General features: G+C 36.2%; 1 protein-coding gene across 1 annotated transcript; it reads left to right on the forward strand.

The window, feature by feature from the left end:
* Positions 1-8899: 8899 nt before the first annotated feature.
* LOC113295009 lies at positions 8900-14263 on the forward strand. Its single transcript, XM_026543372.1, has 4 exons — positions 8900-8935; positions 12192-12272; positions 12362-13234; positions 13658-14263. The coding sequence occupies exons 1-4, from the start codon at positions 8900-8902 to the stop codon at positions 14261-14263; spliced, it is 1596 nt and encodes a 531-aa protein (XP_026399157.1).
* The last annotated feature ends 628 nt before the right edge of the window (positions 14264-14891 follow it).

Raw genomic sequence — 14891 nt, forward strand, 5'->3', positions numbered from 1 at the left:
TGTTTTTTGGTTCTATTGAAGATAAAAAACATGTATAGTGACATACATTCTGAAGTTCTCTTCGAGTCATCACTCTGGCATTGGCATCTCCAATAATATCTTCAGTAGAGTGTCTTTGATGTACCCACTTGGCAGGTTTTTGGACAATAATTTCAGTATCATTGGGTTGTTCAACAATACTTTCAGTATCATCTTTGTCATCAATGTCACTAATTAGAGGAACCACAGTTGGTTCTTCTTTAGTCTGTTTTTATTTAACAACAGTTTCAGAGGGAGGAAGCTCTGCTGCAGTGTGGTTGTCTTGACTAAAGTCACTAATGTCATCAATAACCACGTTAATTGATTCCATCATAACCTTGGTTCTGTGATTGTATATTCGGAAGGCACGACTATCAGAGGCATAGCTAAGAAAAATTCCTTCATCACTTTTGGAATCGAATTTTCCTCTATGTTCCCTATCTTTGAGAATATAGCATTTGCTTCCGAAAACCCTTAAATAACTCAGATTAGGTTTTATTCCATACCATAATTCATATGGAGTATTCAGGGTTTTGGATCTTAAATAAACTTTGTTTATTAGATAACAGGATGTAAAAACAGCTTCCCCCCAGAAGTTTAAAGGTAGGTTTTTATTATGAAACATTACTCTTGCCATTTCTTGAATATTTCTATTCTTTCTCTCAGCTAGACCATTGGTTTGAGGTGTAATAGGAGCAGAGAATTGATGGTAAATCCCAAGATCATTACAGTATTCGTATACTTTTGTATCCTTGAATTCTGTACCACGATCGCTTCTTATCTTCTTAAGTTTGCGACCTTGTTCATTTTGTATTCTGTTCACGATAATCTTGAATTCATCAAGAGTGTCATTCTTGTGCTTCAGAAAAGCAACCCATGTAAAACGCGTATAGTCATCTACCATCACTAAAGCATACTTATTTCCTCCAACGGATGCTTGTTGGATTGGACCAAAAAGATCCATATGAATAAGATCGAGAGGAGCACGAGTGGCTATGTCTCGAGAAAGTTTGTGTGGAATTTTTCCTTGCTTACCTTTTTGGCATGCCCCACAAACACCTTCTATTTTAGTGTTAATTTTTGGAACACCTTTGATCAGTTCACAATTAATGAGCTTTCCAAGCATTTGATAGTTGATATGACCAAACCGTTCATGCCACAAATGGGTTGACTCGACCTTAGTCAAGTTACAGTACAGATTGGACTGTATATCAAGAAGGTAACAATTATTCATACTTCTTCGTCCTCGAAAAAATATTTTTCCGGACTTGTCTTCAATATCACAACCTTTTATATTGAAGATAACTTTGTTACCTTTATCACAAATTTTACTTACAGACAGAAGATTTGCTTTCATTCCTTTAACATACACAACATCATGAATTTGGGGAATACCAGGAAGTTTGATAGTACCTTTCTTGCTAATAAGACAGCTTCTTCCATCTCCGAATGTTACTGAACCTCCCTTATAGTCTTCTGTCCTTGTAAACCAAGAGAGATCACCTGTCATATGTCTACTACAACCACTATCTAGGAACCACTGGAATGGTGAAGTTGTTTTAAGTGCAAAGTCTCCTAGACATTGTTCACCAGGTTTAGGATAGATTGTTAAGTTTTTATAAAGATCCTTAACACGATTGATCAGAAGTTTTGCAAAACAAATTTTCTGACATAAGTGTCTCCATCCTTCTTGAAAGAAATTCCTGGACTGAGTCTTCTTAGTCTGTTTACAACATCTAGATGTCGGAATTGAACAATTTAGAGAATCTTTCGAGTCATCTAAAAATTTTTCCATCTTTCTATCACTCATGATATTACTGATTTCATCAGTAAATAACCGGTTTTGTCCAATCCATTTATCTAACATTTTGACAAGGCCTGATATATATTCATGAGGATCTTGAAACGTTAATCGAATCGAACATGAATTCAATTTCTTATAGGTTGGATCGCACCAAACAAAGATTTTTAGATCTTTTTGTGTTTGCCTGCTCTGATACCAATTGAAAAGGCGAGGGGTACCCAAATATACCTCAAGCTAAAACTTCCTACCTATAAGTTCTTTCTACGAAAGTGATTGTATATGGACTTAGTCATACAATACAACTAATCGGTTCACACTTCGTGTGATCGTCTATGGATACGAGATCGAGACAATACAACAACGAAGTATGTTACTTGATAAAAAGGTTCGTACTTAACCAAACACAATAGGATTCACTTATCAAGTAAATAGGAATTAACATTTTTGTAATTTACTTTAATTATAATAAAACAATTATAATGCGGAAATATAAAGTAAATGACATAGCAAGATTTTGTTAACGAGGAAACCGCAAATGCATAAAAACCCCGAGACCTTGTCCATAATTGAATACTCTCAGGATTAAGCCGCTACACAAAATTACACCTAACTTCGCATAGTTGAGACCAAGCAACTAAACCTATAGTTCACCTAGTTCTGTCTGTATTCCCACGCCTCCGGCCTTAGTCACGTACTTGGAAAAATTCCCTTGGTTCTTATTCCAAACAGTAAAGGAACATCAAATCTGTTTGGTATCAACTCTATTCAACCAAGTGATATGAGTTGGACAAAGGCTCTTTTGTTTATTTTAACATAAAATCCTTCGTCAGGTTCTTAGATCTATCTTATATTCAATTACCGAAGTAATCGTTTAAGATTAAGCCAACAACACTATTAATCCAAAGAATTGTGTTGATGCCGATCTACTCAATTAATCAATCCAATATATCACAAGGATAAACCGATTATTAATTGGATCCTCTTTTACCGAAACAAGTATTGTGCACATCAAAGATTATGAACCCACAAATCAAAAATCTTCAATATCTTCTTCGTCTTCAAATCTTCTTAGATCTTCAATAATAACCTGCACACAATCACTTGAATCTCTTGTGATAAATCACGCACAGAACGGAGTCTGTTAACAATGGATTATCACAAGATCGTCTTTAGAATTAACAACAATCTAAAGATCCCTGTCGAAACTCTGAACTAGTTTGAGTGAATCTTATATCAGAAGAGAAGATTCTCAAGCATAAACAAACTAGGTGCAATCAAATTTCAACCACCGTTAGTCAATAAAATCAATGAAAAAAAAAAGATAAACCGCAATTATCTAGTTTCCCACCAACGGTACACGCTAGAGATTCTCAATCCCAAATAAGACTTTAAACTGAGCGGTCGTAAGAGATTTCGCCTAATTCGGTTACTCTCTTATCCGAATAGGCGGCTACACCAGTAACAACACAACAAAGAGGAAGCTTGTTGTTACGAAGGATTAGTTTTCTAGAAAGGCAAACTTCAAGTATTTATAGAGAAGGAAGTTTGGACACCAAGGAATTTCCAAAACCGAAAATATTCTCAAGATATTCATTAAAGCACAAATTCGGTTTTCATAATTCCTGGAAATGCTTTGTCCAAAAATAATGATCGAAATCTCTCGGAAAATCTCTAATTAGTAAATGCACATTGCTAATTCTTATTTCCCTACAAAATGAAGTTAAATACCTTAATTAAAAGATTCTTAACTTATTTATGTTTCGATCCTTGGATTCTCTTCCCTTAGCTATGAAGGAATAATTTTGAACAATTAAATAATTAACATTCTTAACTTACTTTGTAAGTTTTCTTTCACACTCAGAACCTTGAAACCGATTTACCACACTTCCAAACAAGTTTAGAATTGGTTCATCCGACTTTCAAGAACTATGCGATTGATCAAATAACATTCAATCACAATCATGGGTTTATCGGTTCTACCATTACTAGGATCGGTTCTACCTTCCATATGAGTATTGTGCATAGTCACACTAGCTTTCCAAAATTCGGTTGACTAGGTACTAGGATCGGTTCCCCATATATATATGGTATCTAACTTATATGTGTTGCACATGTCCATAGGATCGGTTCCCCTTTGCCTAAAAACGTGTTGCACATGTTCATAGGATCGGTTCTCCTTTCTGCTATATCTCATATAAGGATCGGTTCCACTTTGTGATGCACTGCATCTCTTACTAGGATCGGTTCCCCTCTCCCATATTTGGTCAGACATAAAATCACAAACCTGATCATACCATCTCAGATGATTACTTAAGATCGGTTTCACTAATAAAAGTCATACCGATACATAAGTCAGGCCTTTGTGAATAGTTCTACCAAGAACACAAACAAGTCGTGAACGGTTATACTCAATCACACATATTGGTTATTCATAAGATATGCAATGAACAATAAAACCAATAACGCATGGCAATTTCCTTTTCGGTTCACAAACAAGTTTATGAACTTACTTCCTTAGAACACATGTAAAACATTGTTCCCTAGGATAAAATCCTCACCTCATACCCATACATAATCACAATAGCATTCAAATGATTAAGGCGATGTCTTATCTACAAAGTTTAATGGTTAAGCAGTAAACCTCGTATTGTATTCCTTAATACTATGTCTATCTAGAGTTCAAATATGCTTCGCAGTTTTGTTTTCAATATGCACGACTTGAAAGATACGTTAGGGAATGAAACAGTTCAAGTCAAATATCACTAACCTCAAGTGGAAGGATGATTGTTGTCGTTGTAGCTCCTTGCTTCTTCACATCTTCAAGACTTCGCAATACTTGTAATGTCTCATATCGTAATACTTTCAAGCAAACCTATACGAAGTTGACTCTAGTACATAATCAAGCGACTCTTAACATCAGTTTTGATTCACTAAAATATGAGAACCAAACTTGACATACCAACGCTTGGTGGGTTCAACCGAGCAATGCTCTAACAAGAAATCTTCAATATCTTATTTGTCTTCAAATCTTCTTAGATCTTCAATAAACGCCTGCACACAACAACTTGAATCTCTTGTGATCAATCACGCACTGAACGGAGTATGTTAACGATGGATTATCACAAGACGTCTTTAGATCTACAAACAGTCTACGGATCCCTGTCGAAACTTCGATCTAGTTTGAGTGAATCTTATATCAGAAGAGAAGATTCTCAAACATAAAAAAACTAGGTGCAATCAAAGTTCAACTATCGTTAGTCAATCAAATCAATCGAAAACTCAAGATAAACCGCAATTATCTAGTTTCCCACCAACGGTACTAATAGAGCTTCTCAATCCCAAAGAAGACCTTAAACTGCGCGGCCGTAAGAGATTTCGTCTAATTAGGTTACTCTCATCTCCGAATAGGCGGCTTCACTAGTAACAACACAAACGAGGAAGTTTGCTGTCACGAAGGATTAGTTTGCTAGAAATGCAAAATTCAAGTATTTATAGAGAAGGAATTTTGGACACCAAGGAATTTCCAAAACCAAAAATATTCTCAAGATATGCAATATATTCCAAATTCGGTTTCCATAATTCCTGGAAATGCTCTGTCCAAAATAATGACCGAAAATCTCTTTGGAAAATCTTCAACTAGTAAATGCACAATACTAATTCTCATTTTCCTAAAATAAAATTAAAAACCTTAAATAAAAGATTGTTAACTTATTTATGTTTCAATACTGGGATTCTCTTCCTTTAGCTATTAAGGAATAACTTTGAACAATTAAAGATAAGCGTTACTGCACATGTTCAAAGTATGTCGACATCCTTACTCTGTAAGTCCTCTTTCATACTTACAATCTTGAAACCGATTTGCCACACTTCCAAACAAGTTTAGAATTGGTTCATCTGACTTTCAAGAACTATGTGATTGATCAAGAACACTCAATCACCAATCATGGGTTTAACGGTTCTACCAAAACAAGTTTTGGTTCTACCTCCATGTGAGTACTGTTCATAGTCAAACTAGCTTTCCAAAATTCGGTTGACTAGGTAATAGGATCGGTTCCCCACATATATATGGTATCTAACTTGAATGTGTTACACATGTCCATAGGATCGGTTCCCCTTTCTGCTAAAACATGTTGCACCTCATACAAGGATCGATTCCCCTTTGTGATGTGTTGCACCTCTTACTAGGATCGGTTCCCCTTTACCCAGAGTCGGTCTTACAAAATCACAAACTCGATCATACCATCTCAGGTGATTACTTAAGATAGGTTTCACTAATAAAAGTTATACCAATACAAAAGTCAGGACTTTGTGAATAGTTTTACCAAGAACACAAACAAGTCATGAGTGGTTATACTAATCACACATATTGGTTGTTCACAAGATATGCAATGAATAACAATACCAATAACGCCTGGCAATTTTCTTTTCGATTCACAAAACAAGTTCATGAATTTACTTCCTTAAAACACATGTGAAACATTGTTTCCTAGGATGAAATCCTCACCTCATACTCATACATAATCACAATAGCATTTAAACGATTATGTTGATATCTTATTTACAAAGTTTAATAGTTAATCAATAAACATCGTATTGTATTCCTTAATACTATATCTATCTAGAGTGTTCATGCTTCGCAGTTTTTTTTCAATATGTACGACTCGAAAGATACGTTAGGGAATGGAACAGTTCAAGTCAAATATCACTAACATCAAGTGGAAGGATGATGTTGTCGTTGTAGCTTCTTACTTCTTTACTTCTTCAAGTCTTCGCAATACTTGTAATGTCTCATATTCTAATACATTCAAGCTAACCTATACGAAGTTGACTCTAGTACATAATCAAGCGACTCTTTAAATGAGTTTTAATTCACTAAAATATGACAACCAAACTTGACATAACGCTTGGTGGGTTCAACCGAGCTATGCTCTAACAACTTGGCTTATATCTTGTAAAGTATGTTATTGTCCCCACAAAGCCACCTGAAAAATATTGAATTATTAGAGCAAACCTAAAAATCGAATTATCCTGTATAATTGAAGCATCAACATTAGTTTTTAACCAATCTACATGAGTTTTTTTTACCATTTTTCTATCAAGGGTTTATTATGGATCTGATTAGGGATTATGATATCAGGTAAACTATTTCTAAAATGATGTATCCTGCAGATTGTTCCTCTAACTGTTTGGTTTTTGTTTTCAAAGACGTTTTCACATCTAGATTTCCAGATGAGCCAAACAGTTATAACTGCAAGACTTATATGATCATTAGATAGAGGTTAAAAGTTCTTATTGTTGTTATTGCTGCTGAACTAGGAAATAATCCAATCTTGAATGATGTTGTGTTGCCATAAAGAGTGATGTAAGATAAGAGATATGTAGTTTGATAATATTTGCATTGCAACAGAAGTTGAGTACTTGATTCTTCTTGATTGTTGCAGATAGGGAAAAGAGGATTCATATCTTCAATATATCATGCATGACTTCTAAACAAACTGTTGGACTTTATGAGGAACCTCCATATGCCAAAGCTTCAATGATTCCTTCTATTGCATTTGATTTTTGTATTGCTACGGAGGCTAAATTTTGTTTAGTTCTCTATAAACTGAGTGGCAAAGATACCACATCTTTTTAACGTCTCCAGTCTATAAACTCAGTAAGTTGTGAGTTTTTTCTGGAAGAGAAAATATGCTCATCTAATGTTGATTCATATTACCAAGAGTGGACTTGATTTGTGTACTTCTACCCGCTTGACTAACAAGTATGTCCTTCAAAGCTTGAAGTATGTATTTCATCTTCTCAAAAATAAGATCAAAACATTTATCCTTGCTTTTAGGTATGAAAAGATTGATTCTAATGTATCTCTCTAGTTGCATTTGAGTCATGTTTAACATCTTAAAAACATCCTGACAAGCTTCTGGACTTAGATTTTTGCTGAAAAAACATTAGATATCTCTAGATTCACTAGCTGACCTGATGAAGAAGTAAAATACTGAATTATATGCACTAGATTGTTGATAGACTTTCCAGTAGCTTTGATAAATAATATGCAGTCATCTGCGAAAACAGATGTGAAACTTTTGTCTTGCTGGTTGAACTGCTTCAATGATATTCATATTAACTGCATTAGAAATAAGACTGCTGAAAACTTCTATGCACAAAATGAACAGATAAGGAGAGATGGGATTTCCTTATCCGAGTCCTCTAGAAGGAATGATAGGGCGCATATGGGAGCCATTATATAACACAGATATTTCTGAAGCAGATATACATGCTGAGATAAGATTGTACCACTTCTCAGAGAAACCAAAATGAACCGTAGTCTGGTTAAGATTAGTGGAAACTCTCTTTTTGGTATCAACACTTCATATGTTTTATTTAGCTGTCTCGGAAAAGAATTATTGATGAAAATTTTCTGAACTAAAATATAATCTGCCTTTACTATATTCCAATTTTGTTGATAAAATCATACTTGGTAACTATCCGGCCCTGGTGGTGCCTAAGCATTGGTTTTGAAGACAATATCTTTAATTTCCTCTTTCTGTAGGATTAGCAACTAACATTTGATTTTCTTGAGGTAAAACACAAGGAATGATTAGCTTTAGAATATCATGTTGAATTATAGGAGATGAACTTGTAGGAATTTCTTTGAAAGAATTTGGTAGCAGAAGTTGAAGTTCCTCCTTTATCGGTAACCAATTTCCCTAAGCATCCTGTAGAGTGTCTATATTATTCCCTTTTTTTTTCCTGAAATTGGCTTTAGGGTAAAAATATCTTTATTTGTTGTCTTCCTACAAAAGGATATTTTCTCTTGATTGTTGGAAAATGATGTTGTTCCTCTTTTCATATAAGGAATTAAACTTGTCCTCCAGGATTTTGATCTGCTGCACATCAGGTACATTCATTTCTTTGTCTCTCTCTCCAGTTGTTCTTGAGTTCTTCTTAATTCTGTTTTTACCTAACCAAAATGCTTGTGATTCCATTCTTTAAGAGCATAAGTAGTTCTCTGTAAATTCTCAATAATGTCAGAAGTTCCTTGATTCTGCTGCCAATTCTTTTGAATAATTTCTTTTCAAGATGGATCAGAAAGCCAAATTTGATAGAATCTGTGAGGTTTGATGATATGTTAAATGGGTTCTTGAGTTTGAAGAAGAATTAGTGCATAGTATGACCCATGAGGAACTAGGTTATAGATTATAGAATCAACAACTTTAGATAACCAAAGAGGATTAGATAGAGCCATATCAATTCTGGTTCTCACTATTCTTTGGGGATGTTTATGATTCGACCAGCTAAATGGTGATCATTTAAAAGGTATATCAGTTAGAGGCTTAGAGCAAGAATTTCAATTGTATCTAGTATGAATCTTGACGAAGTGGTAGTATGTGTAGAGAAGCTCTGTCTTTATGTAGAATGTAAAGTAATATTAAGATCACCAAGAATATATAGCCCATGATTTATCTATATAATATTTCTTAGATAATTCGATTGTTCTTGTATGATATTTTGATTATGAGACCCATATACGCAAGTTAGATGACAAGACTAATTTGGAATACCAGAAAAAACAGTTATCATATCATCATTCATGTTAACTGAATAAGGATTCAGGCAATCCACACTTTCAGACAAAATTCCTCTCGGCATGAGATTATTGATATTAAATTCAATTAGAGCACTGACATAGTTCTTGTCGATTGGATTACCATCTGCAGGTTTTATCTTCAGTGGATTTCCAAGAATGCTGGCAATCTGATTTGCCACCTATGCATTGCAATATTATGGCGGGAACTTTTTGATATCTAACCAGTATTGCTGACTGCTGAAATCAATATTTTTGTGATTTATCGTTGAATTCCTTTCTCTAAGAACAATAAGATATCCATCTAAATTCCAAGGGTAATTATCTAAGACATCATTGTGTTCTCTTCCGGTTTCGAAAGTGAAAGTAAAGATGTTGGTTGCTTAATTATTCTAAAATAACTATGCCCCCAAGCATAAATAGTTTCTTACTCAGCTTTCCCTGGAACATCGGAAAGTCACTCATAACCTTACCAATAAGGTTTTTCTCCCACTCTTTGACCTTTTTTTTTTTCTCTTTTTGACACCATAATCATACCTAAATAACCGTTTTTCGGGAAAAAAACGGCCGTTAAAAACAACCACGTCTATGTAGCATGGTCGTGAGGGTCACCGAACCCATGTCTAAACAACATTGGTAAATAGGGAACAGTGAACAAAGGCGTTACCTAGACCCGTTGTAACCGTTTTCACGCATGTAGTAATCGTTTTTCTAAAATTGATTTTATGTTGTTTTCTGCCTCAAATAACATTTTAACATAAGATTTTTAGCCTAGTTTAATTGGGGGCCATAACTTCTAATTTGGGGCCATGCACTATGGGACAAAAAAGGTCACCCAATCCTAATTTGGGTCACCCCTTAAAAAAATATTTTCTAAATGGCAAAACTGCCCTTATATGATTAGTATTAGGAATTAATTAGTTTGATTAGTGTGGTAAGTGTATTTAGATTAAAATCTGATTTTAGGAAAAAAATTATGGAAAATGTGTTTTATGTGTTTTATGTGTTGAGAAGAAGAGGAGGAGTTTTGAGAGGAAAACCTAGGGTTTTTACAAATGGGTGATTCAAGTGGAGGGGATGAGATTGGTGAAGCTTCAAATAACAACAATGATTGTGTTGATGGTAATATTGTCTCAACTAATGATATGGGTTGGATGTTTGATGAGGAGATGTTGATAGAGGAAGGCATGAACAATGGTTGGAATGAAGATCCCATTGCTCAAGATGAAGGAACCAACACTCAAAATGAGGAACCCCAAGGCCAAAACAATCACGTAAACTTCTTATACTCTTCAAATTGTCTGAATGGTGATCCAAGTGGTCGAATCATCCACACTATGGAATAACTCAGAGAAAGGGTCGTCATAGTTGGGGGGTGTATACCCAAACGACTCTCTGAGGTCGTCAGTATATTGACACTACCAATAACGACTCAAACCTGTAACTTTTCCAGGTTATGAAAAATCGTTAGGGTAGTGTGCTAAACATTAACGACCCTTTTTAACTAGGTTACTTAGAGTCGTTTTGTTGTTTTGTTTACACATAGACGACTCTAAAGCCAAAACTCTCTGTAAAAAGTAACACTTAGGGTCGTCATACATGTAGTCATATGAAATGACGATCCTAGATATCAATTACTAATTTTTTTTAGAGTCGTTAGTTTGATTAGTTATATAAAGTAACGACCCTTGCACTAGATTCTCATAATTTTTGATTTCATAGAATCATTTCATTGAATCGTAAAAGGCATACATCTCGCATAGCGTTGCATTGAAGGCAATGAAATACAATAGATAATAAAGGTGCACTTATACACTTAATCATATATCGCGTAGTTATATCTAGTGCCTTCCAAGATAAAGTAGCAATCGTGGAGCTCAAACTTTTCCCCACGAAGCTTCTCATAGTAGCAATACGCCTTCCCCAACTGAAAATGCAAATATACTTAGTTAGTATCGATCAAAGCTTTTTATAAGTTTTACCTCTTGTTCAAATACTTACTCTTACAACACTCAGCATATCCGGAAAGGCTTCCCTAACAGCCTTAAGTTCCCTTTTCAAAACATCACACTCGAATTGTATCTTCTGGAAGCGTTCCTTGACTTGTTTCAAAGACCTTGAGTTGCAATTTCCGTCCAACGCCACAAAAACGATGAATACGCGGTTCCACCAAGCATCCGATGTTTCATCAATGTCTTTGTCTAGACTTTCAAAGTGGTTAGTGACTGTTTTCCAAGCTCTTGTAATGGCACAATTCTCTTCATTAGTGAATGGAGTCATGATGTTTCTCTTTTTTTTGATCTTACATGGTAATTAAATGAGAAGGAGAAGAGGAGGTTGATAATTAGGGTTTTGATATGAAATAGGTGAGATATGGGCCTCTATATATAGAATGGAGCGACCAAACTGCCTCAACCACATTTGGTTGAGTTAAATTCAAAAATAAATGCAACCACTAACATGAATCGTTAATCCGTAAAGATTAAAACCAAACGACTCTTCATATGTACCAGAGAACGACTCTTAGAGTCGTTATTTTATATGTATACAAGGTGAGGATTCAAGGTGAAAACTGGGCAGAGTTGGTTATATCTATCAATGTAGAGTCGTCACTTTATAAAAAAGAGTCATCATACGTCGAGAAAAGGGTCGTTTGTCTACAGAAAACCTGGGTGACGACTTAAAGAGTCGTTCACCTGTAAATTATGCTGACGACTGTCTGGGTCGTCATATTAACATCTTACAGAGTGACAACCCTATACTGATTTTGTTGTTCTTTTTCTGTAGTTGGTTGTACGGGTGAGCTCTCAACCTGAATCCCTCGACACTGTCGGCCCGGATACCTCCCAAGCATATATGACCGATTTGGTACGTTTTTATTGTTTGAGTCAATGTATATCCATACGAAAATTGTTTAATTAGTGTTTTATAATGAACGTATTATTTGTGTAATGTAGACGTGGAAAACAAAGGCTGAGTTCAAGGAATGGATTATTTCCAAGGCAAAAGAGAATATGTGCGTAATTGTTCAAAGCAAACACGTTGATTGTAAGCAAATGGAGATGGTATGCGAGAGAGCGGGGGATAAGGAAGAAAGTCACAAAGGGAAGAACTACAAGTATGTGAAGAAGACGACGAGGGTCTACAAAACTTCGTCGAAGAAGATAAAATTCCCCTTCAGGATTGTTTTCAAAAGGCATCCTGAAACTCTACCATGGTGGATGTATAGTATTCCCGATGGTCGTCACAACCATCCTCCACCTAGTACTCTTTTAGGGCACCCAGCATATGCCCGATTGAAACCACATCAAATGGAAAAGGTTCGCCAGATGAAGCGATGTAGGCCCCTTAAGATTCTAAATGCAATAAAGGCGGAAGATAAGTCAAACTTGTCTATTCTTTCCACAATCTACGTTGCCAAAGAAACGATCAAGAGAACTGAATGGGATGGTAGATTAATTATGCAACAATCAGAGTGGTTGGAAGAAAAACATAACTATGACATGCAAACAAGGGTCGGTCCGGGCTACAAAGTGACTCATATTTTTCTTGCCCATCCTAGGATGATGGATTTGGCACAGTGCTTTTACCAGGTCTTGTTCATAGATTGGACCTATAAAACCAACAAGTATAACATGTCGTTGTTGAACGTGGATAGTCATACTTCGGATAAGCAATCATTTACCGTGGCATGGTGCTTTATGGAAAAGGAAGAAATAGAAGACTATGTTTGGGCTTTGGAACAAGTTAGGTTGATTTACCGTGGCGAAGAGACACCGCAGGTTATATTTACGGATATGGATTTTGCAGTCATGAGTGTCGTTCGTCAAGTTTTTCCCCTTGATCAACATTTTCTTTGTACGTGGCACATCCAAAAGAATCTTTTTAATAATTGCAAGAATCAAATCCAAAAGATCAAACCTGCAAAGGGTAATCAACGTTCCAAGGAGGAAGACGAGCGTCTTAGTAAACTTTCAAAAAAAAATATAGCGGAAGAGAAAAAGAAATCCAAGGAAAAAATTGATGAAGAGGGGGATGTATGGGAGGATTTCTGCAAAGATTGGGACCTTTTGGCCCGTTCGAAGACCGAAGTAAAGTACTATGCAAATTTGCAAAAGTTCATCGATGTTTGGAGTACGGATTATAAGAAGGTGGTCGACTATTGCCAAGATACCTGGTTGAATCCTTGGAAGGAGAAGTTTTTTTATGCATGACCAATAAGTACAAACACTGGTGGGGTAGTTACTGTACAGGAAGTTATTCATGAGCACGCCCGGGATGATCTTAGCAAGATAGTGACTCAGATGGAGTATAGTAAGGACCGTTTTTTGAAGCAATACCTGGAAGACAAACAATTTCTACGCGGGGTTTCGCACCAAGTGTCATGGTTGGCAATAAAGCATATGATGGCTGAACTTCACAGATTTCGAGCGAAAGCTTCAAGTGGAAAAGTGATGAATTGTAATTGTACAACTGAGACGTGGCTTGGCCTCCCGTGTAGACATAAGCTTGGTGGTTACAAGTCGCTCATTCATATTGAAGATATCGATCCTTTTTGGAAGCAACTTTCATTCACCCCTAATCCCACAGGAGCCGCTGATGAACAATTTGGAGACCTTGAGATTGGAAAGTATATCGGTGAGAAATATCAAAAAGCGCATTGTGCAGGAAGACAGATATTGGTTTCTAATTTGTGGTCGGCTGCCCGTAAGAGCTTGGGAGTAGAAGAAGAGCCAATCAAACAAAAACCATTGGGCAGACCAACAACAAAAAAATCATTTAGAGAAACCGTGAAGGCGTCCAAGAGTTGCAAAAGTGACCTGTCACATCATGATTATATCCAGGCGGAATATACATAGTATGAGAAGTCTCTCCTCCCCAAGGCAAAGGGTCGACCAAAAAAGGATGATTTGACCCAAAGTGAAACAGAAGTGAAACAAATGGAAGACATGGATGTTGCAGAGCATGTGGTCGGTACCTAGAAAAGCCAAACTAGCGGAATAGTGACCATAAGAGGAATTAAGGGAAATCCGCGCACCCCTAGAGATTCTCAAGGAAGACCACATCGTGTTACTTATACTTTGTATAAAGAGTACACCGATCAACTTCCTCACGTCATCTTGGATCACCTTATATCCACCGACGACGTTGACGGCGATGGAAATTGTGGTTACCATGTTGCAACGGAACAATTAGGGCATTTCAACGAGGCCGACGAACTTAAGCTCACCCAAATCCAATATGCAAGGAAAAAACTGGCAGAAAAGCTTGTTCAGGATAAACAACTGTATTTGACAATGCTCATGGAAAGAGATCCAAAAGAGAGGGAAATGAAGTTTAGGGAGTTGGTTTGTAACGTGAAATGGAGGACGGGGTCGAAAAAGGCCGGTTATAAGTTTTGGATGCAAATGCCTTTTGGTTGTCAACTCTTAGCGGATACATTCACTTGTGTGGTAATTGTATTCAGCAAAGGCTTCCCCGCAGTAT

This window comes from Papaver somniferum, chromosome 7, assembly GCF_003573695.1.
Source record: "Papaver somniferum cultivar HN1 chromosome 7, ASM357369v1, whole genome shotgun sequence".
NCBI classification, from domain to species: Eukaryota; Viridiplantae; Streptophyta; class Magnoliopsida; order Ranunculales; family Papaveraceae; genus Papaver; species Papaver somniferum.